This window comes from Sparus aurata, chromosome 12 (assembly GCF_900880675.1).
Source record: "Sparus aurata chromosome 12, fSpaAur1.1, whole genome shotgun sequence".
NCBI lineage: Eukaryota > Metazoa > Chordata > Actinopteri > Spariformes > Sparidae > Sparus > Sparus aurata.
Genome location: NC_044198.1, coordinates 15,988,315 through 16,013,015, shown reverse-complemented (window position 1 = coordinate 16,013,015; position 24,701 = coordinate 15,988,315). Strand labels below are relative to the sequence as shown.

General features: G+C 43.2%; 2 protein-coding genes across 5 annotated transcripts in view; one reads left to right on the top strand and one right to left on the bottom strand.

Annotated features, from left to right (window-relative positions):
* Window positions 1-22,250, top strand: part of unc5cb (unc-5 netrin receptor Cb) — a 129,152-nt gene extending 106,902 nt beyond the window's left edge. For 2 of the 4 annotated variants that reach the window (XM_030436269.1, XM_030436271.1), the window contains 10 exons: window positions 1,320-1,376; window positions 3,983-4,174; window positions 6,345-6,707; window positions 10,142-10,229; window positions 10,375-10,546; window positions 15,771-16,004; window positions 16,660-16,809; window positions 16,897-17,061; window positions 18,315-18,493; window positions 20,207-22,250. In XM_030436269.1, coding sequence (XP_030292129.1) covers window positions 1,320-1,376; window positions 3,983-4,174; window positions 6,345-6,707; window positions 10,142-10,229; window positions 10,375-10,546; window positions 15,771-16,004; window positions 16,660-16,809; window positions 16,897-17,061; window positions 18,315-18,493; window positions 20,207-20,366 — 1,760 coding nt within the window. In that variant the 3' untranslated portion in view covers window positions 20,367-22,250. The remainder of the gene's footprint in view (window positions 1-1,319; window positions 1,377-3,982; window positions 4,175-6,344; window positions 6,708-10,141; window positions 10,230-10,374; window positions 10,547-15,770; window positions 16,005-16,659; window positions 16,810-16,896; window positions 17,062-18,314; window positions 18,494-20,206) is intronic. The other 2 variants (XM_030436270.1, XM_030436272.1) reach the window with 1 other exon arrangement.
* A 718-nt stretch (window positions 22,251-22,968) lies between these two features.
* Window positions 22,969-24,701, bottom strand: part of bmpr1bb (bone morphogenetic protein receptor, type IBb) — a 59,962-nt gene continuing 58,229 nt past the window's right edge. Inside the window, exon 13 of the mRNA XM_030436273.1 lies at window positions 22,969-24,091. Coding sequence (XP_030292133.1) covers window positions 23,966-24,091 — 126 coding nt within the window. The 3' untranslated portion in view covers window positions 22,969-23,965. The remainder of the gene's footprint in view (window positions 24,092-24,701) is intronic.

Genomic DNA, 24,701 nt, shown 5'->3' with positions numbered 1-24,701 from the left:
CAAACTTTGTAAGCATGACACCACTGGATCTGGTTAAGGAGAGACCACAGTTGCGCCGACATCTCGATATTTGTAAGCACGAAACCACAGGATATTCGTAAGAAGCGACCACTGTTCAAGACAGTGTTTCAACTTTTGCAAGCATGGAAACACTGGATAGGCTTTTTTCAAGTCACTGCTTGAGACAGCTATCAACATGAGTAAGCATTGAACCACTGTACATTTTGGATGAGAAACCACAGTCAAGACAGTGTTTCAACTTTTGCAAGCATGGAACCACTGGATAGGCTTTTTTAACTAGAAACCACTGTTTGAGACAGCTATCAACATGTGTAAGCATGGAACCACTGGATATTTTTGACAAAAGATTACTGTTTTTATATGGTTTCAACATTTTCATGCATGAAACCACTGAATGTTATACTTTAGAGAAGGCTGATTCAGACAGTGTTGAAACATTTGTAAGAGTGAAACCACTGGATAATTGTAATGAGACATTAGAATATTTTCCAGCTGTGTCACTGGCAGCAAATGTTGCTGCTTTTCACAATTCAGTGGAAATATTTGCAACCAAAACTTCTTCTGTATTTTTAAGAAGATGATGCTGAGACAATTTTCCAGCTGTGTTTGTGGTGACCGAACCAGTTAAACATGATCTTCTCATAACCTTAACCAAGTGGTTTCTGTGCCTAAAAATTACCAGCCCTTAAGCACAGCGTCGTGTCAACATAAAATTCAGTTTCATCATATCAGTGGCTTGCAAAAACGTACATTATTTTTATTTTTGGATATCGGTTTGCCAGATCTCTGTCCTTCAATCTTTTTTTTTTTCATTTCCTGCTCTCCTAACATAATCGTTCCTTTCATCCCATGCACGACCCTCTCCATCCACCTTCCAGTGACAGATGCAAGGCTGTTGGTTCTATTGACTCTGTTGGAGCCCACACTTTATCAGCCCTTCCATTCCCCTCACCTGCCAGCATCAGTCCTGCTGCTGCTGCTGCTGCTGAGGCACTAAGCCAAGTTGATGGATCACGCCACTCCCTCACAGAACCTCCATGTCCCCCCCTTACTCCTCTCATCCATCTCTATACTCTGTACACAGATCTGGAGAGGAGGGGCCAAATCAAGAAAGATCGCTTCCCCATGTCATCACTCCTACTCATGAGTTTGTTGCTGTCTCATTTGTTGAGTTTGTTTTTCTGTTGGCTTAAATTTGATTTTCATCATCCCTCTCCTGCCTCCTTCCTCCTCCTCCTCCTCCTCCTCACCTCCCCTACTCTACTCTCTCCCATCCACAAACCCTTCCTCTCTTCAAGGTTCCTTATATCAGAAGTCCTCTGAGGCAAAAGACAAGAGTGATTTGGGAAATTCATGTGAGTTATTGTTTTGTTTTTTATCATTTATTTAATTTAATTTCTTTAACACTACTTCTACATCTGTTGTCATGTCTGTCTTTGTCTTTAATCTGTATTGGCAGGTTGTGCACACGGACTTTGCAGTCACTCATAGTCCCAGATAAATCATTCGAAAATATTGAGTAGTGCGGTGGTATGTTTTGCACTAAAAACACACAAGAAATATTTGCCGTTGTTATTTCATGTCCGCCTATGTTTCCATTTCCGCTATACCCGATAACCACCCCAAGGCATTTCCCCCTTTTGATTTCCGTTCTGTCCACTCCCATAAATGTGTCCACGCCGCTCGCCTGTTCAAAGCCATGTTACCGCGCTCTAACTCAAAGCTGACACTGCCCTTTACCCTGTTGCTCCTGATGAACTCCAGCCTGACACTGCCCCCGCCGTCAGCTCAGGCGCAGAGTCGGGCAAAGAATTTAACCCACTGTCGTTCTCACTCTGTATATCTCTTAATATTTTCCTCTCTCTCTCTCGCTGTCTCTCTACCTTCACCCCGCCTCTGTAAATCTCTGCGTCCTCACAGAGAATGGAGTGTTCAATAATCCCTTTCATTTCCATTTCTTGTACTTTTCTTTCCCTCGCCGACAATGGCTCATGTTCAAAGGGATGTATTAATCTAAGTGATACATTTTAATGCGCACACTTAGCAGGTTGCTGCCTTTATCATCAAAGCGTGGACGGGAGATTGTTCGGGCTGTGGGGATATATGTTAAATAACTGCAGGGGAGCTTGGCAGAGGAAGCGCGGTGAAATTACATTTTCAAGACCTTCATCACCGACTCCCCTGCTCTGTTTTCTGCTCGTGTCTCTGCGAGAGGACGGATTAGAAGCCGAACATGTATGAGGGTGCGACTCGACACTCCTCTTTGGTGTGATGTCTCATTTAACGCTGAATGGAGAGGGTCAGGCCACACATGTCCTTCCCGGGGACTGAAGTCTTTGAAATGAGTGCATTATTGGACCTTTTTTAATTATGGCCATTCAGCGCATCTAAAGAAACTATTCTCCTACACTGTGAGCGAAGGTGATGCACGTAGTGAAGGTCGTACCCACTTTCATTTCATTTTTAAACTGACTGCATGTTGAATTATGTCCTTATTGATTATTGATAATAAATTAAACTATGTATCCTATTTGAATACGAAAAAATAAGCTACATGCTTTTACTCCTAGAGACCTTGGTGCTTTCAGGTGTCACAAAAGCACTCCCTTCTCCTGCTCCTCTCCCTCTACTCCTTTCTCATCCTTTGTGCAGGAGAACACAAGAGACACAGATTGAGTGCCATCTGTATCCCTGAGACACATGAGGCTAATTTACACAAATCCTCTGCCATCATGCGTGCCCTGAGAGTGCTGCGTACGGATCTATGGCTGATGCTGCCATCTACTGGTGTAGAGCCCAGCTCAATTTGCATAATCAAATGATCCCAGAAAACAGACATTACTCTCTTTTTTTCTTTTTTCAAAATAGGTTTAGTTGCTTTTGGTCTTTGACTTTTTATCGAGCCCCCTGACACGTACAGAGTGTATTCACACGTCGAACAATGCACACACACAGGCTCGCACATGCCCCGTGGCATTTACACCACCGCTAAAGCAGAGTTTCTCCCCATTTGTTATCTTTGGTGACAGTTCAGGGCATTCTTTAGCAAACACTACAGAGAGTTCAGACCGTCAGTATGCATCCATTAAAAGGTCCGATGCGTAATGGGTTCCTGTCAGAGTCTGAGTTTCTAACAACTGCTCTATCCATGCCAGGCCTGCTAATCACAGAGGTTTTTCCAGCTGGAAAGTGGACAGAAAGACACTGGGAGGGAGACAGAGATGAAAGACAATTTGAGAAATGCAAGCTATGTCTAGATCTTATCTTCAGTGTGTAAGAACAAAGACGGAGACAGACTCTGAACTCCAACACAGAGCACGGTAATTCGAAGATGAAAACATCTATATCTCAGTCCTCAGAACTTTTGATCTCGCTTCTGAGCCCGCTTGTTAGGACAGTGTGTCATTGGTTTGCACTGGAGCCGCCGTCCTTATTAATTGCGCCGTCGTGCACAGAGTTCATCATCATTATCTTTATTTTCAGCTTCTTATTATCTCGATGATGCATGGTACACAACCCCTTTTTAACACCCGACACAATATGACTTCATACAAGAAAGATTGAACTGCGACTTTGAACCGATGTCGACCATCACTCTCATCCCTCCAGGCTGCATTAACCCTTTTCACTTTGAACAATTAAAGAGTGTCCTATATTATTGTATCAACACCCAGCTTACTTCCCACAGTGCACCAGCATTGATCATGGTAAAAAAAAAAAAGAACAGAGATATACTTGTATGCATTTATTTCCCCGTAGATGGTTATTAATATCCGGCTCAATCTCTAACCAGGATATTAGTCTGCTGATAATGGCTTCATCACAACTCCTGCATATTGAGCAAGAAAGCTTAACACTATTGATGTGAACTTATGAGATCTTAAAAGACTATTTTTCTCTCTATCTTTTGTCTCTCCCCTTCCTCCTCCTCCTCCTCTTCCTCCTCCCCCTCCCTCCCCAGTGGCCCCCAGTACAGACGACGTAGCTCTGTATGTGGGTATCGTCATCGCCGTGATCATGTGTCTGGTTATCTCCGTCGTCGTGGCGCTCTTCGTCTACAGGAAGAACCACCGCGACTTCGACTCCGACATCATCGATACCTCCGCCCTCAATGGCGGCTTCCAGCCAGTCAGCATCAAGACCGCCCGCAAAGGTGTGGCACAAGATGATGTGATGCTCTGTGTGTTTGGCTGCTTGTTCTTATACTTGTGACGCTACGATAGCTACAATACAGATACCAAATGTAACGTTTTTCTCCATCTTAAAGGAAATTATAATTTTTTCGATGTTTTTCATTTAACAAAAGCGAGCTTACACACGTTCAACAATGTTTAAAAAACATAAAAGGTCCTGTGTCCAGGATTCTGGGGGTTGTAGGGGAGAAATGGAATACAATATTCACAATTATGTTTTCATTACTGTTTCATTATCTTAGAATGAGGGTCGCAGGAAGTCAGTCACAGTTGGTGGCGCTGAGGTGTCAGTCTATATTACAAATGGTGCACGACATCCATGTATTTTTTTCTATCATTTTGAATAGCCAGAATAACTTATAATAGTTACAGAAGTCGATAACAGCAATTTCCAAAACTTTCCAAACGAAGTGAGAGAGAAGTAGATGAAAAAGGAGAGAAATTCCCCAAACTCCATTTCAAAATCGCTCAATTTTTGTGGGTTGTTGACTTTATAAACTTTGCGAGACGCTGCGTATGACAAATTCTTTTGGGCTTACTTGTTAATTCAGAATATATTATAGGTTCCCTGATTTTTTTTCTCTTAGTCTACAAAAGATAGTGTCAGTTTGTTCCAGTGATGTATGCGTTTATTCATACGGAGCAGGAACTGAGATGTGATCGCATCTGGATACCAGCGATAAACAGCTCCTCTTCCTCTTTCTTCATGAAATGTATAAAAGATCAGCAGAGTGATCTTAGCTTTTGGTACTTGACTCCATGCTAGAGACACATTTCAGTCTGTATATATAAAAAAAAGGATTGAGGTTTAATTCCTTGCTCTACATGACACACCTGTTGTCAGGCATGCTGGGAATCACTTGCATTACTTAACCATAGCATTAACCTTGTGAGATAGCTTTGACTCAGCCGCCCCGGCAGCACGCGTCTGTCAGAGATGATCTGAATGTAAATGTGCCATTTTGACTGTGGACGAGCAGGGAGCCTATGAGAGAAATACAGACAACAGACAGCATGTTTGTGCGGGCGAGGTGATGAAACTATTAAAATGCATGTCGTTGTGATGGGAGGCCAAACTATGCCTCTTAATTGAGGCATAATAAGGCCGGTCTGTATGTCGCATATTAAGGCTGTAATTAGATCGGGCCGGTGACGCAGGACTTAAAAGTAAGGCCTCGGGGATGAGGACAGGTGGCAGCGAGCTGGACAAGAAGACAGCAGGACACCAGACTGATCAGAGCGAATGTGTTGTAAGCAGTCAGTTGGAGGTTTTGAGAACAGGAAGGATAAAAAAAAAAAAGTGGGAAAATAACAGCAACAGAGAGAGACAGCAGAGACTGGTAAATAAGAAATGCTGTTCAACTCAGAAGGATAGATGCCACAAGTAATTGGGGTTTCACTGTCGCTGACCAGTCAATACCACGTATTTTCAAAATGTCAGCTTACCTTGAGCACTTAAAAACAGCCATGTTTTCATTCAATGACTTTGTAAATGGCTCGTCTGGGCTGGGAAATAGAATTGTCTCAACTCAGTTTTATCCAAAGGTCAAAGACACAAAATTTGGAGAGTTTCACTGGACAGAGACTATACAGTACCTACAGGATGTTTACATATCGTTATTAATAAAAACACAAGTTCTACAAAGACTACTGAATTGCTACTACTATGAAATACTTCTTTTCCAGCCGTCAACCTTCGTGACTTTCACTGACATCTGTACCATTTGTAAACTTTTCGCTTGGAGGCAATGGAGGCGCTGTGGGACAGAGAGCCCCCCCACTGCCTTCCCTCCACCCACTCAGCCCGGCTATTGAACATTCATCCTTGTACCTACCGGGTAAACTGAGCGCTAGTGATGCCATCTGTTACTCATGAATCACAGCTGCGCCTTTAACTTCTCTGACTGAGTAATGTTTCTTGGTGGTGAAGTGGACTTCCCTAATGAGTGAAAAACAAATGAGTAAAGCCAGGCGGCGGTCTTGCTGATTGCTGCCAACACTTCATTTCCTCGTGGTTATTCTGGTTTCAAGTTCGCTCCACGCTCACAGTTGGAAAGAGAAAATCATGACCAAAACACTTCTCCCGAGACTCCTTTATACTTATGTCACGTTCATTTTTTTCTTTTCCAGCTGATCTCCTAACAGCGCCCCCTGACCTGACCTCAGCGGCCGCCATGTACCGCGGCCCCGTCTACGCCCTCCACGATGTGGCTGACAAAATCCCCATGACCAATTCTCCTCTGCTGGACCCTCTTCCCAACCTAAAGATTAAGGTGTACAACTCCTCAGGCTTAGTGACTCCGCAGGACGACCTGGGAGGGGAACTCTCCTCCAAACTGTCACCGAAGCTGCCGCACTGCCTCCTGGACAACAGCGACAGCACGATGGGCCGTCGCACACAGACCCAGACGTTGCTTCGCACCAGGGATCCATCCTGCACCGCGCTGGGCTCCTTCAGCTCCCAGGGGGGACATCTCATTGTTCCCAACTCAGGTACTGTACCAAACAATGAGAGGAGCCATTTTCAAATGTCTTTTGATCTGTTCTTCGGTGCATATTGATATTTTTAACGAGGAAACTTATGTGTAACAAAGGAATTAAAGAGTTCTGAATCTCAATAGAGACAAAGATCAGCTAATTCCAGCAAATTACCTGTCTATTGTCCGCTTTGATTGGACCAGAATGTTTTCGGCTACTCAGTTGCTCTCCTTTGTGTGCGTGTGTGTGTCGGTGTGTGTGTGCGTGTGTTTGAGGTGAAAAGATAAACTTTCTCTCCGCGGTACGGCCTGACATGAAGAAGAGATCATCCTTCAGCTCTTCCCATGTGCTCAGAAGGGGCCAGTCTTCCTTCATTTATAATAGGCTGATGATGATCTGCTCAGGCCAAAATATTACTCTAAAGATCCCTCGGAATGGGGCTGATGAAACTCCAGACTTTTTTTCTTGGCCGTGAACGTTGAGGACGGGACTCCAGGAGGTGGATGAAATAGTCCGTCAGATAACCTCGTGTAGAGCTGCAACTTGCCTTTATTCGTCTTTGTCTTGTCTTTTTATACGTATTGAAGCTGCTGTAAGTGTTATTTTCTACTTGAAAAATTAGTGTTAAATAGATCTATATTCCAACAGTAATTAACTGCTTGCTTGAGTAGTAAAAGAGAAAATATGTTTTCTGGTATCCCTGTCCACTTTATCCAATCAGGACTGAGCACTCCATTCAGGGAAAGTTACCAATCCCAGTGGCTTATACCACCAAACAGGCTAAGTGATGATATGCAGTGCCTCAAAAAAAAGAAAGGAGTCGTGCAAGTGTGGACAGGACGCTAAGACAACGCATACAGCAGCTTCAAACAAACGAGATGTAGCATGTTCATTCGTGACCTTTAAAGGAGCTGGTAGGTGGGTTTTGTTGTTTTGAGTCATCTTACAGCCTGAGGAATGAGGCTGCTCTGTAGCCTGGTGGTACGGATCCAAATACTTCTGTATCTTTTGCCAGATGGCATCAGGGTGAGCAGACTGTGGCTGGGTCAGCGTCGTATTTGGGTATCCTTGCTCCATGCAGGCATCTTACTTCATTGATGTCTCTGATGCTCTGTAGATGGATTCCACTGATGTCCTGGGCGGTGTAAAGCGTGCATGAACCATGTCAGTTTGTTATATTTCCAGTCAGGATGCTTTCTATTGCTCCTCTTGAAAACGTTGACCACAGGAAGTAGAGCCTTTTCTGTGCTTTTTTTTTTTTTTTTTTTACCAGACCAATTGGTTCTCAGTGAATTCCAAGGAACCTATAACCGTTCACCTGCTCCACCTCAGCTCTACTGATGTAGGCAGTGGGTGTGTGTGTCTTTGTCTCATTTTTTTCCTCAATCAGCTCATCGGTTTTGCTGACGCTGAGCAGCAGATTGTTCTCCGTGCACCAGTCTGCAAGATTGTCGATTTCCTCCCGATATAACCGTCATGGTTGTTTGTGATATGGCTGACGATGGCGGTGTCGTCCGCATACTTCACGGTAGAGTTCTCTTGATGTCTGGTGGGGCTGTCACGGGTGCACAGTGTGAGCAGAAGGCTCACGGGGCTAGATGCATGACGTCTGAGTTGCCCCCACATCTTGACCAGGAAGACCTCTACACACAGATGTGGCTTTGAAGTAATGTGCTAAACCATATGTAAGGTATCGGCGCATTGGCTGCACACATAGTGACAGGGGTTGATGGATGCCAAAGGTGCACTACACGCGCTGACATGTAGGTGTCCTGTTTCAGGCAGCATACATTAGCCCCGCTGTCCTCACTTCAAACACATGTGGGCTGTTTTGTAACGTGCCACAGATGGATGTTGACAGGCTTCGACAAACTAGCAGAGACATTAAAGGATACACCGGCTTCTCAAGTTTCTTAAGTTTTTTTCTCTTTTTCGTTTTTTGATTCCTGTTAAAAAATGTTCTCAGCTGCTGGGCGCGCTCGGCTACCTCATCGTGTTACATAGGCGGGGGGGCGGGGGGGAGCGCATTTGATATTTGATCTGTTCGTGTGTCTGGGTAATGAAATATTTTGTGGCACTGTCAGTGTGGCTGTTTGGTATTTTGCATCTTAAAATGCGTTTCCCATCTCTTTGAAGCTTTGCTGTGAGGGAGAGTGGCAGTGTGAGAGACGTCCCCGTGGCAGAGCCGTGATTGCCTTTGCTAGCTAGCAGGAGAAGCTGTCTGTCACCTTTTGAAAAGTTCAGTGCAAGGACATGGGAAATCAATGAGCTATCTGAGAAACCCCCTCCAGAGAGGGAAAGAGAGAGAGAGAGAGAGAGAGTGTGTGTGTGTGGGTTTCATGTGTGTGTGGGTGTGTGTGTGCGTGCGGACTGTGGGGGGTAGGGTCTTAAAAAACACATCGGACATCATATCAAATCAATCTGAGATGGAAAAATTTAAATCACGGCTGCAGCAATATGAGAATGTTATGAAGAGTAGAGAGATCATTGATTTTAAAAATGAAATGTCACATCGTTTCCGGATGCCATAGGAGAAGGCTGTAAAGTGCCATAGTTTTTATATGTGGGCCTAAGAGGAAATGCGACTATTACTGTACTAAGAAAAGATAATTACCATCTATCAGGGAGACTTTAACTCCTCTTCACTGATGCAGCAATGCATTAGGATACACCCACTGAAAGTAAAATAGCTCATATTCTACTTATATATGTAAAAGTTGGAGCATTAAGAACATTTATTTCATTTCTGTTGTCTCTCAGAGCAGGTTCGCACTGAGATTCATCATGTAAATATACATATTTAAAGGAGCAACTTGTAGAATATGGCTAGATGTCTGCTGAAGCTAGCATGCTAATATCTAGCCGCCCTGTCTCGTAACACCACTAGAGGCATAAGTCCGCACATATATGCCAGCTGCTAAACTCACAAAATGTCACCAAATGAAAAACTCTTACTTCTGTTTTCCTCACTAAACAGAAAATCCAGCTTAATTGCCTCACTAGCTCATTATAAGCTTACGCTTCATTAAAACTTGACATTAACTAAAGACAAATAAACTCATCAAAACAGTCTTGGTTTGTCTTTCACCTCCGGTTTAGTCGATATAAATCTTCAATTCATTGAGTAACGTGATAATGTTCCAGCTCTACGCAACGTTTTCCACCCGATGCTGACTTGACAGCTAACTGAGCTGTGAGCTACAGTACTTAGCTAATATCAGCTAGCTACAGCCATGGGTAGCTAGCAAAGAGCAGCAGTTTTTAGAGTTACCTTGAGTACATTCTGAAAGTTACACCTTTTGGTTTTCATGTCCTTGCCTCTGCTTTTGCTGACTTGGCCAACATCTTCATCAGTCATGACAGGTGTTGACAGCACAGATAAATGTAAGGGACTCCGCTGTTCTACCTGACAACTCTTAAATGTACCTGTCTGTTTGTGTGCTCCCCAGGGGTGAGTCTGCTCATTCCGGCAGGGGCCATTCCTCAGGGCAGAGTGTACGAGATGTACGTGACGGTGCAGCGGAAGGACAACATGAGGTATGCAACGCCGTCTGCCACATCACTGCCCTGGAGCAGCTCCATCAGCTGTCAGCTACGCCATGTCACCCATGTGAGAGACTGCTGTCAAATCGGCATTAAATAGCGCGCATGTGTGTGTGTGTGTTTGTCTGTGCACCTCCAGGCCCTCAGTGGACGATGGCCAAACAGTGCTGGGCCCTGTGGTGAGCTGCGGGCCCCCCGGCGCCTTGTTGACTCGGCCCGTCATCATCACCATGCACCACTGTGCCGTGTGTGACGGCCAACAGGATTGGCTGATCCAGCTCAAGAACCATTCCCATCAGAACCAGTGGGAGGTGAGATGTGGGAGGCACGGCGGACGGCTCTAATGTCCGTCAGTGGGGTCAAGCCACATGTATCATATTAAAACGATGCGTTCGCAGCCTAAAATAAGATGCACGTATTTGATTTATCCAGTCGGTAATCCTTCTTGCATTTGGGTGGTTGCAGAATCTGCTCAGCAAAGATCAAAGGGGAAAGATACTGAGAAAAACAAAATGATGAAATGGAACGGGATGATAAATAGGAGGGGATCAACTTCCAAAACCCCTGCTTTGTTTGTGAAGCTCAGCACTCAGAGCGAAGCCCTGTTGCAACCAGGTGCTGAAATAGTAAACCTCTGATAGCAGGGAACGGCCTGGGACTGTTTTTTTCCCCACACTGTTTTCTTGCAGCTTTTTGAATGCCTATTTTGGTTTGTGTGCGCGTGTGTGCTGTGCGTGTGTGTGTGTGTGTGTGTGTGTGTGTGTGTGTGTGTGTGGGTGTGTGTGTGCGTGTGTGTGTTTGTGTGAGCTGTTTGTGATTTTGGAAAACCTTTTGCCTGGGAGCTCCATCGTTAACAGTGCTGATGATGATAAGTTGGGTTGCTGAGGGCAGCAGTGTGAATTTTCCTCGGAGTCCTTCTTTCTCACATTTACTCTGTCTGTCACACACACACACACACACACACAGACACACAGACAGAGAGAGAGAGAGAGAGAAACAGCCCAATTACCTCAAATCATTTGTGGAGAAACCATGCCTCTACCCTCATTACAAAATCGGCTTAAAACTTGTTAGAAATGGTCCAGTTATCTCCTCTCTATCCGCAAAAATCTCTATCAGCAGTGGACCCAGATAATAAGAAGACGGACCTCGTCGTAGGTGGTTGTTAGTGTCTTTTTCTTGCTTGTGAAGAGAGCATTTCTGGCTGTTTTTTTTTGCCCTCCATATGTTTTTAATGAACTGTTACAGGCAGGAGTGCACCGAGACCTCTTTAAAAGGCGAAGGTGCCAATGATTTAATAAACAGACCAAAAGCGTTTGTGTAGCCTAGCACGGCAAGAAGAAAGGCAACACGGAACGAAATACATAAGAATTGCTCAGCTGTTGAATTCAACAAAATGTCAGCATACGTATCTTTATTGTATCACTGGAGTAACTGCTAACTGCTGCAGACTGCATTATGTTTATACATCCTTGACCGAAGCTACTGCTTTCTTGTTAGCTCACTTAGCCTTGCAGCTAGCTAGACTACCAGGGGAGCATTTGTGTCTGCTAGCACAGGAGCTTTGGACTACTGGGAGAAAGAGGTTTTTCAGGCCTGGGGCTAGCTAGTTAGCATGCTAACATCAGCAGATATATCTGAATATCTCATTCTGCTGATAATTTTAGTTAATTTTTAAGTTTTGACTAAAATTCCCATTCTCAAATATAGCACCTTTAAAGGTGCACTACCTTTTGGGGAAGAAATTTTGACAGATTTTTGTAATGCCAAAACAAACTTGATAAACAATGAATTAATAAACTCAATAAAAACAGTGACCGTAAAGGACAACACAGTTTCATTCAGTTTACTTTGTTCATATTTGGCGGACCCTGCCACCTTTCTAGCTTCAGACAGTGTTCTGGGGACCTTATTTACCTCTGAGAACAGCTTGTTTATTCAGAAATGGAAAAAATAAATATTTCTTAGTGTTTAATTACCTCATTAATTGTAAATATTAAGATTCTGAGTTTACGTCTCTTCTCCAAATGGCGCAGTGCCCCTTTAAGAAATTTGCCTTTCCTCTATATGTGTGAAAACGCCCAGGCAGGCAGTCACATATTAAAAATCCGCCCACTTAGCAGCAGCCTTTATCTATATATATGTCCCTCTGTCAGCTCATCTGTCGAGTAGTGGTTCGAATAACATCTCTTTCAGGAAGTCTTCTCACAATCTCCACCGCTGATGTGATGATATGACTCATGGAGCGGAGAGAAAGTGCCAGACTGGCCCCACATTGCCTTTTGTGACACTGATGAATTACTTGGGGGCAGCCAATAAAGGATCGGTGTAAACAGAATATAACTATTTGCACAAGGGAGAAATCTTCAGTCAGATGTTGGGCGGAGAGGATCAAGCGGGTGGGGGCCGGGGCCACATATTTATATATTCCATATGAGAATACAAGAGTTATACTCGTGTAAACATCTAGTGTGGTTTTGTAATCGATTTAATGCTGAATATTGAGGGTGAAAATTGGCTTTTTTTTTAAGCTTTTCATAGGATCTCATGACACGGCTGGTCATTACAAATATATTACCGATATTAGGAAGGGTTGTCAGATTTCCATATTTCATATATCGGAGGGGACGCGGATCCCAGTGGTGATTACGCGCTTGCTATTGATTACATCACTGACCTGTCAGAGATGCAGATGGTAATATCCAAGGTGACAGCAGCTTCCTCTATATGAGCTTCACTGAGGCCGGCCTTCGTGCTGTATGTGTGAAATATTGCTTTTCATGACATGCTCTGTCAAAATGTGTATTCATCACTGCAGTAAAAACAGAGAGAGATGAGCTCCTCCTGAAAAAGTAATTGCTCATATATATATGGATCTCATATATATGATATCCATATATATATATATATATATATATATATATATATATATATATATATATATATATATATATATATATATATATATATATATATATATATATATATATATATATATATATATATATATATATATATATATATGATATCCAGCAATTACGTCACCACCCAGTGAAAATAATCAGTTCTCCCTTCCCCCTTGAAGCACACACACAGACATGCTCACACAGTGCCACTGAGGGAACATGGTGTTGTGACGATGATGAAGACAGCGGGTCATATAATGAGGAACATGCGGGGCTTTCTGCTTCAGTAACTCTCCTACAAAGACTCATCCTCCCACGCCTCGAGAAAAAAACTGATCTCCGCTGATGATGTCAAAAATTAGTGAATAAATTATGCCGCGCGTGTATGTGTGTGCGCGCCTGCATGTTTGTTTGTGCCTACACACACGTCCAAAGCAGAAGCCTACATTTCCACTGTGCGTTCTAATTATCCCCCAATAAGGAGCCTCAGCGCCGTCCCTCAGGAGCAGTTAAAGAGTCTAATGATCAGCCATAATACTGCTGTTAAACGGCCTAGCTCACAATAAAATACTGTAATTCCTCTTCTGTCTCTCATAATAGGCTGAATTAATGCACAATGTGCAGCTCACACGAGTGTTTGGATTAGAGGGAGGAAGACGAGCGCGAAAGAGGAGGAGGAGGAAGCGAGATCAAGAGAGATCAAGAGAGAGTGTGAAAGACGGAGAGAGAGGGGTCCTCACACCAGACAGTCTTAATGAAAGAGAAATATGTCCTGCCACTGGTGCTATTACAGGGGTCAGCTGCAAATGGGCTGGATACTCACTCTTCCATTACTTCACACACATAATGGGAGGGTGTCAGACATTAGTAATACACACTCACTAAGCTTAATATCTAAAAGGACGCGGCTTAAGAGAAGCGGCCGTGACCCTCGATTGTACTTTCCCACTTAAAATGACATTTAGATTTTAGTTTGGTTGAAGAATTTAAGGGTTCTGTAAAAAAAGAAAAAAATTATTAAGAAAGAGATAATGAATAATTAGAGCATATAATTAGACATTCCATGTCTTCCTATCTCTGCTTCAGACTTCCCAGTCTGACAACACAAATTGTATGTCAGACAAGTTTTGAGTGAGACCTTTGTGGCAATTAATAATGATTATATCCATATTCTTACTGAACACATTGCCCCAGGCAACAGCCCTCGGAATAATGATTAATTAAAAATGTAACAAATGAAGTTTGAGTACACTGGCTTTTTTTTATGAACAACAGAGATCAATTGTGTCTCCGTAACGAAAACAGAATAAACTTGTAAAATGTAAATCAGGAAAGAAACTGACAGCTTTTAGTGTAACAGCTACACATATTGGTGCACTTTGAATTATGAATGAATTGTCTTTATTGTCATTGTGCTCAGGTACGATGAAAGTTAGTAAAGCTTCTTCTCTCTGTAGGAGAAATAGAGTAAACTCAATTTGATGGATAAACTAGAATGGCACTCAAGGCCATACTGTCCCTTTAAATTAAAAGAAATATAAAACATTTAAATCCGCTAGATCCAAATTCACATGAAATTGAACTCAATAAGACACATGCCAGATCTTTTGTTTTTGTCAAGGTGTGTGCATTATTCCCGAAGAAAAAAGTGAGAAAACATTTGTGGACTCATTCCTTCATCTGGATAAGCACCAAAAGTTAATTATGCTAAGCGTTAAATAGCTCTGTATTCCAACAGTGATCACTGTTATAGAGTGTTTGGTCAGTAACCAATGTCTCTGCTCCCCCAAGTCATGCAGTAAAAGCAAAAAGACATTTTCTGGTATCCCTGCCCACTTTATCCGATCATCTCCAGAAAGACACGCTTCAGTCTGCCCGTGAAGTTGTAGAGAGTAAGATAATCTAGATGCTGTGTCTGTTGATCATGGGTGCGCAGTTCAGGTGGTGACGTAGAGAGGAGGGACGGGATTGCTAACTGCAACGGACAGGAAGTTAGATAAAATGAAAACAGTGCTCACAGCAGCTTTAACGGGGTCTCTTCTGGGCCGGGATCTGTCTTCTAGCCAAGTTCAGTTCAGTAATGGTTTTGTGATCCTGCTGACGAACCAACCAACCAACACATGGACACAGAGGGGAAATATAACTTAGTAATATTTTAAAAAGTAAAGAGAGATTGTTGATATGACTCTCTGGCAAAGTAAAACTACAAAACGAGCTCCACTTGTTGTTCCTGATGATCTACGCTGTGTGGGGACGATATCCAATATTTATTTTGTAGTCCTTTAGATTGAAAAGTCCCATTTTCAGGAATGGAAAAAAAACCTGATTAGATGAGTCAGAAAATGTGTCTTGGAGTCAACAGAAAGTGACAGCAAGACTTTTTCTCAACTTTTATTAGCTGTGCTTTGATTTTACTCGCCAACAAATTAAAACATATAAGCATACTTACAGTAGGTGGCACAGAAACGGTATTAATCTTCTTTTGTTCTCATCTTTTCCCTCTTGAGAAAGCTATTCTCCCCACTGCCAACGCTACCACATGTCCTGACTATTTCTGTTTCATTTTTCGTTATGTTGTCTCCCACACTTGTGTGACTTTTTCTGTCTTCCTGTCCAAACCTGACCGTAGGATGTGGTGGTGGTAGGAGAGGAGAACTTCACCACGCCGTGCTACATCCAGATGGATGACGAGGCCTGCCACATCCTGACAGAGACTCTGGGCACCTACTGCCTCGTGGGCCAATCACTCAGCGCCTCGACCACCAAGCGCCTCAAATTAGCCATTTTCGGCCCCGTCACCTGCCCCGCCATGGAGTATCACATCAGAGTCTACTGCCTGGACGACACACAGGACGCACTCAAGGTAAATACACTGGAGGTTTGCGTATTTGTGTGTTTGTGTGTGCATTTTTGTCTCCCCGTGTTTGCGAAAGGTTATGTAGCAGAAATGAAATGTGTTTTCCGCCGTTAATGATGCCTGTGACTGAATTGTTCAAGTGTGTGAGTGTGTGTAGGCATAGCCAGCAGATGAGATGTGGGAGGCGGAATGAGAAATCTTTGTGTTGGTGTGTCACAATAGCGTTTGCTGCTCCTAAAAAGATGTAGCTGCTGCCCCAACACAAAATAAGCCACATTTATCCCCCGGACTCCGCTGTTGTCTCCTTCTGTTTAATACTTCCATCTACCTACGCGGAGGGGAAGATAAGGACGGATTATTATACTGTGCTGGTATATTAAATACGGTTATTAAGTTTGGGAATGGGTAATGAGAAGTGATAGTGATCCTGCTGCAAGGACATTGGAGTTGGTTTCAGATGGCAGGTCCAGATTCCGGTTCATAAAGCCCGGAGGGAGTGTGATGAATATACTATAAAAAAACATTTCATTTGTGAGCGGACATTCGGGCTTTTGCAAGGAACTGCTGAAGCAAACAGAATATGACAGCAGTTTATTGCAGCACAAAAGTAACAAATTTGTTTTGAGGCCACGGTTTTATAAGTGTGTGTCTGCGCTTTCAGGAAGTCCTGCAGATGGAGAAGCAAATGGGCGGAAAGTTGCTGGATGAACCAAAGACGCTCAACTTTAAGGACAGCACCCACAACCTGAGACTCTCCATCCACGACGTCCCGCACACGTTGTGGAAGAGCAAACTTCTAGCGAAGTACCAGGTGAGCTGCTCGTGCTTCCCCCGTTCAGAGTGAGAACTTTTTAAGAGAGCAGATCGAATCTTCTAACCCTCCCTCTCTCTCCTGCAGGAGCTCTCCTTTCAGCAGGTGTGGTGCGGTTCACAGAGGAACCTCCACTGTTGCTTCACCCTGGAGCGGTTCTCTGCCAGCACTGTGGACCTGGCCGTCAAGATATGTGTGCGCCAAGTGGAGGGAGAGGGACAGATTTTTCAGCTGGACACCACACTGTCAGAGGTAGGGTCGACACAAACTTGCTTTCATCTTTTCATTAATGACAGCTCAAAGGGTGTGTAAGATGCGGCCATGCGGATTTTAGATTAAAGCAACATTACGTAACTTTTAAAATAACAGCTTCAAAAGGATTTTGATGAGGTCTCCATTGTCATTTGAGGGTAGTGTCACAGTGTTACGCACATGTTAAGTCCTTGCTTCATCGACTAACGTGTGAAAATATTCCAGCTCTACACACAGTTTTCGCCCGCTGCTGATGCTTGACTCTCTTTTGGGTCACTGCCGCGTCCTGTCTCTCCTGCCCCCATCTCATCTGTGCACTTGTCACCAGAGCCATAGTTCTGTTCAGAGCGGCTGTCAATCGCCTCCATATTTTATCGTCTGTCTTCCGTCAGTCTCGTCCATGGTGACTCCCCCTGTGATGCGATGTAGCGGTCTAGCCAGACTCCTGTCAGCTAAAAGGGCCACTTAGCTCACGGCTAACTGAGCTAACTTGTTGCCGCAGCCAGAGAGTACAGTGAGCAGCTGTAAGCGCTTATGCTGCCTACGATGGATTTACTAGTGATAGTGTTAATCATTCAGTCATAAAGATCAATGGCACTTTTTAACCCTCTCGTCACCTGATTAATAGATAATACCGTCCCTCCACCACTTTGCTCTCCTTATATCTCGTTGCGGGAGAGCTTAAATGAATTTACCCTCTCTCGAATGTCCTCCTCCTTTTTCTGCACCTCTCATAAGACTGACAAGGGATGAGACAGGGAGTCTCAACTCTGCAGCCTTCATATAGTAAAGCCTATGACAGGCCAATGTAGAGCAGAGTGGAGCGGAGGGGGAATAATCACCCTCCAGTCGTGCTGTACTTGCTTCACAAAGGCCATCTGGCCCGGAGAATGGAGCTTGAGGGATGGAGGAGCACACCGGCTTTGTGCTCAGTAATGAGATGAATTACAGTACATGCAGTGCAGAGCTGTGTCCCTGTCTGGCCTTGGCTCATTTGTCTCCGGGCCTTGCTCTGGTTTTCCGTTTCCAGACCTCCAGCACTTAAACCCTCCAGATGCAATTTATTTCGAAAATCACTCAGCTTGCATCAATAAACGGATGGCAATAAAAAGAACAACTTCCTATGTTTAAGACAACCCAGGAACAGAATCTTTGGTCGAGCTACAAATCCATTTGAGCTACATTATGTTAGGTGGTGTTCAATTATGTACATGCAGCATGTTGTAATCTCGGTCTCCTCTCTCCTTCTGCAGGACTCCCAAAGTATTGATACGTCTTTGCTGGACCCTGCCAGTAACATCACCACACTGGTGGGGCCCAATGCCTTCCGCATCCCCGTCTCCATCCGACAGAAGTTGTGTGGCAGCCTGGATGCGCCGCAGACCAGGGGAAATGACTGGAGGATGTTGGCCCACAAACTTAACCTTGACAGGTGGGTGGAGGAACAGGGATGTCTTGAAACGAGACAAGGCAAGTGAGACAATGTGACAGTGAGACTCGGTTGTGGGCCCTGAAAGGTTTCAGTCTGTCCACAGGAACAGGCTGTCATCAGGTTAAGCACATCATTAAAAAGAAACATGACAGAGAGGAAATGAAGAAAAAAAAGAGCGACTTCTTTTAGAAACCAAACAAAAATACACCGCCTATTCTTCAAAAAGTTGTCGATGTGCAATTGTAGCCGCCAAATCCTTGTTCTTCATAAGAAGATCACATGGGGAGTAAAACAGTAGATAAATATTCATTTTTTTTTGTTTGATTTTCTGAGGACTCATTTCGATAAGCATCTGTTGAATTGAGATTAACAGGGCCGGACTGAGCTGAGACAGACAGACAGACAGAGAGAGAGAGAGAGAGAGAGAGAGACAAAGATAGAATGACGCTGCTCTTTTCAAAACATCACCCATGTGTCTTTGATAGTCTCTGCGTGTGTGTGCGTGATGGAGGTACAGCGTGTGTCCATTTATAAGGTCCCGGCTCAGCGGGGCGGCCTTATCACAGGCAGCAGCTGCAGATTGACGAGACCACTGACAGAGTGTGGCGCTGTGAAGGAGGGAGAGACTTGAACCAACCTTCTTTTTCACAGCCCGCAATGATGACACACGCAGAACCAGTACTGTGCACATGAGGCTTGTTAGTGTTAATTTCACATAAAAGTCCAGGAGTGTGCGTGTGTGTGTGTGTTTATTTTTGAATATCAAGAACTGGGTGACAAACGGATTTAAAAAAAAAAAATGGGAACATCTGTGTGAAAAATTGGATTTTGAGAAATTCCCTCTCCGGCACAAATGCTTTAAAAGTTAGCATTTTTTTCCTACGTACTTAAAGGATCTCTCGTTCGTAATCAGCAGCTCATTTGCATAGTTTCCACACTTTTCTGTTTTGGTTTTATATGAAGTAGATTTTTTTGATGTGCTTTGCTCCTTGCAAGAGAACCAAATTTATCATATACTGCAAAATATTTCACAACTAAATTAACGGCATGAATGAATTTATCTCAAACAGAAATTCCGACCATTTTACTTCAATTATATTTGCTGAATTGCTTAAGGTAGCTAACTTCTAGCTTCAAATCCTATTCTGGGGACCTTATTACACTCTGAGGATCTATCAAATAAATATTTCTGGGTTTGTGTTATTAATGTCTTTAAGGTGCACTACTATATGTAGTTTTGGAGTGTAAATTCTAATCAGAAGTGGGATTGACTGAGTGTTTTATGCCCAAAAAATCAAAATAACAAACTGTCTTTGTTTTCACGAGTGAAGATTTTGAAGAAACAAGCTGTCCTTAAAGGACAACACAATTTCACACTGTTTTAATTTGTTTTTGGCGGACCCTGCCACCTTTCTAGCTCCGAGGGAGTTTTTATTTCTTCTCCAAAACTATATCGTGCAACTTTTTAAAAAAAATATATATATATATATCATCCTCACAACTCTTCATAAATACATACAGTTTCCTGTCATGTCTCCATCATGTGTTTATGATCAAAATGGAAAAAAGGGACTGAAATGATGACGTTAAAACACACTAAAACCATTTGTCAAACCATGTTAACGCACCAGCCCCCGTCCTGTCCTCTCATTCAACTGAACCCATTCATCCCGGTTAACCATTCACCTCCTTTCTCTAACCTGTCCCACTCAGATATCTGAACTACTTTGCCACCAAATCCAGTCCTACGGGAGTGATCCTGGACTTGTGGGAGGCCCAGCATTTTCCCGATGGCAACCTCAGCCGCCTGGCCCAGGTACTGGAGGAGATGGGACGCCATGACAGCCTTGTTCCCACAGCAACTGAACACTGAAATCTGCCTACCAGGGAGCGCGAGACAAGCCGGGGAAGGAAGAAGACGTAAAAAAAAATAAAGATAAAGAAGAGTAGGGGGGAGGGAGTTCACCCCCGAAAGCAGGAGAGTCATATGACGTCATAGCGACAGACGCACGTACACGCTCGCTGATAACTGCGTGTGTGTGCACTCAAGTTAAGAGGATAGAAACAGTTCGGTCTACTCAGCCATGACCCAGTTAAACATTGGCAACAAAGGGTGTAAAAACTTGGAGGGTAAACAAGACTCTCTGCCAGTCATTTCTCCCTGGCTGCTCTCTTTCGCTCTCTGTCTCTCTGTCTCTGTCTCTCTCTCTCTCTCTCTCTCTCTCTCTCTCTCTCTCTCTCTCTCTCTCTCTCTCTCTCTCTCTCTCTCTCTCTCTGGTACAACAACTTGATATTTTTGGCTCTAGTTTCCTTGGAAACAGCTGTCCAGTTATTTGGATGGACTGTGCGGATATGAGGATGATGCCCATGCCATAGAAAAAAAAAAAAAAAAAAAAAGCTTGAGGAGTGAGAGACCATCAGAGGTCAAACGATCAAAGGAGCAAATGCTTCCAGATCAGAGGGAGCATCTCTCACCCTCCAAAATCAGTCTCCATGGACGAGTACGTGTTCTGTGATAACATAGTATTTAATAATATGCCTATTTATACATATCTTTGTTTTTTTGTTTTGTTTTTGTATCTTATGATGCCTGTTATGGAATACTTTGCAGTGTCCTCACATTTATTTTGTTCCTTCTCTCATTCTGTTTGACTGTATCAGAGCACCTCCCGGTGGACACTCGCGGTAATGACTCATCCTTGTCAGCCACATTGACTTGTACAGAGGGGAATCAATGATGTAATCATTTTAAGGTTTTTAATGTTGCTGTCGTAACTACTATTAATATGTTTTATTCATGTTATGTATAATTATTGTTTTTTTTCATTCTGTGATCATTTTTTTTTAGTCTTAAAAATGTTTTTTGATAAGTTGCATTGAATATTTTTTTTTTTTTCAATTTAATTTTTCTGCATGTTTTTACCAAGTCATTTGGCTAACTAAGGCAGTCGCCCCTATAATAGAGGGCAATCAAGAGCATTTTCCCCAAACTGAATAAAGTTCATGACTGATGCTGATGATTTGTATGATGTTCAAGATGATATCTGCATTAAAGAGGCCAGGCAGAGACGCAAGGTTGATATCAAAAGACATCAAATAAGTATATTTTTATAGGACCAATGCAACTAAATAAAACTGCTTTTTACCAAATAATTGACATACAGTGTATGAGGTTAAATTTAATACATAAGGGGGTCATCCAAATATCAAATGTCCTTTAAAAAAAAGTGTTTCTTGTGTTGAGAACTGAATGACAGTCGCCGTGTGGTTTTTGGAGGATTTCAACTCAGACTTCTGTGTTTGTACATTAATAACAGAAGCCATCAATGTTCCTCTGACACTGACTCTGTGCATAAAAAAAAAAAAATAGTGATAGTTGTAAACGCAACATTCCTTTGATGCAGCAGCACTTGTGACTGTTCAGGTGTTTTTGGTTGGTTCTTGATTTTTATTTTCTTTCATTTTGTAATGGCAGTTGTCCCAGTTTTTTTTCTCTCTCGTAAAGCCGTCTATGCAAACTTTGCATCTCTCTGAAACAATCTTTACATTCTCAGTGGGCTAGCTTTCGCATTCCCCTAGTTGTTCTCTTCAGCTTCATGATTATTATTGTGTATAGTGAGAATGTAGCCTGTCTGTTTCCGGCACTCATGATGTTTCCTCGCAAACTGCTTGCATTTCATCTGTCAAGTTATTGTACAAAGTGTAAGAAAGAATTTTTAAGACTAATAATAAATTATATTTATATGCAACATTGAAACGTGGAGCATGAGGATCTTCTTTGTTTGAACCTTGAGATGGACACTGGTGGGACTCGCCCCCTCCTGGTGCCCACATGTCTGGGAAAAGATGCCGCCAAAATGCCCTCTTGGATACTCCTATGATAGACAAATCATGATAAAGTGCCTTCTAGGATGCCTTTTCATTGGAGGAAGCCTGATAAAGCGCCCTCTAGGTGCCCTTTCAGTGGAGAAAATGTGATAAGGTGCCTTCTAGGGTGCACTTCCAGTGGAGAAAACGTGCTAAAGTGCCCTCTAACATACACCTCCTTTTGAGGAAACTAAATAAAGTCCCCTCTAGGTGCCACTCCAGTGGAGAAAACCTTATAAAGTCACCTCTAGGTGCCCCTCCAGTGGAGAAAACCTTATAAAGTCCCCTCTAGGTGCCCCTCCAGTGGAGAAAACCTTATAAAGTCACCTCTAGGTGCCCCTCCAGTGGAGAAAACATGTTAAAGTGCACCCAAACATGTACGTCCTGTTGTGGAAACTTGATAAAGTCACCTCTAGGTCCCCTTCCAGTGGAGAAAACGTGTTAGAGTGCACCCTAACGTGCCCCTCCAGGGTGCCCTTGCAGTACGCTTTCTGCATGCCGATGCTATTTTTCATTTTTTTTTTTCCGCCACTACCCTTCAAACAGTCCACCACTGGAGTTTAATAACATACTTCTTATGGGGGGGGTTTCACATAAATAGACCAATGTTCAAGACACATAGTTTTAATCAGGGGAATGTTATCCAGATCCACTCGTGCACTCTCATTAATCACATATGTACAGATTAAATAAGGCACATGCTAAGTGGCAGAGTGGACGGAACGTATTCTGTACACAGATAAATCATCAGAAAAAAACATTTTAACATCCAGCAAGGCTATCATTACCAATAGATTTCAGAACTAGAGCTATGTACACATGAGCTGTGAGTGGAAAGAAGAGACAACACGTGTCAGCGAAAAAACAGAAATATTCACACATTCATGACTGACATAAGTGTTTTACCCAGGAGTCATCTTTTAATATTGAAATAAAATGTACATAGGAATACTATATAAAAGAATCTGTTTCTGCTGGACATCTGTTTTGCGATTAATTTAGCCTGACTCCGCTTTGTTCTATATAACAATAATAATAATAATAATAATAATAATAATAATAATAATAATAGTCCTTGACAATGAGGTCACTGAGCAGGAATTAGACATTTTCTTTGGATGGGTGACAGTCACTATGGTTGGAACTGACGGAACAGAACATGGATGCAGCTGCTGCAGTACAAAAGACTGCACATATAATGACGCTGTATGGCTTTAAACGGGCAGACCCGGAGCTTCCCCTGTTTGGAACTGATCAGAGGGATCTTAGTCCTCCTCTGCTGCAAAGGTCCCTGCCCACCGGGACAGTCTGGACCCGACGACCGCTCAGCTTTCACAGAAAGCACAACCTGAACACTCGCTCTGAGGCCGAGGTGGCTCAGACAATGGGAGGACAGAATCTCCCCTGACATAATAAATCTCGCCTCTCACTTCTCTGGCTCCCCGTCTGCCATTATCGCCATCACTCATCCTCCCTGTCATTCTCCTTTGTCCTATCATTCACAGTCTCTTTTTCTTCCCTTTCTTCTATTGGCCATTGTAAGTGGCGCCGTGCCAGTGGCAGTGACAAGTCTGTGCTGATGAGAGCATCCCTCTTGACTCGCTGTCACAGTTTGATGTCTTGGGACTCTAACATCTTCGCCAGGGTCTTCTTCACCCTCAGGGCTGTGAGGCGAGAGGCTGGGTTGTGAGCCCAGCACTCCGACATCAGTTTTCCCATCTGCCGTAGACACTGAAGACACACATGTAAATACACATTAGTATACAATAAAAGTTTTTGTAGGTGGTTTGCAAGTTGTAAATGCATTTGTATTCTGCAGCGGATCGCCACTATTTAGTTTGGCTCAGCACACACTTTCTGTTGTTGTTGTTTTCCTAATTTTGCTTGTGTTGTGTCGACTTGAATGTCTTTTCTTAAGTTGCACAATGTGCTTTGAGCTCTCAAGGCCATCGTACATGACTAACTTTCTTTCTAATGAATCTCTATAAACAGATATTTTCATATGTAGGCAGGATCTGTAGGCAAGGGACAAGATTTTGATGTTGTATTGACATATTTGGGCGTTTGATTAGGCTTGGGTTGCATACAGGTAAAAAGTCCATGTGGAGAGCAAAAGAGGCCGGGTGCATTGGCCGAAATGTAATCTCAGAACCAATAGATCATATATGACGTGGCACTTAGGGATGCTTAAATGTGGTACTGCTAACACAGCAGGTTGCGAGTCCTATAAACGCAGGGATTCTGACAGTTGCTATAATGTCACTGCTTAATGATGGATCAGCAACTGAAAAGGCGATGGACAGCGAAAATGTGGGGGGACATCGGGCTGTATTTCAAAGTA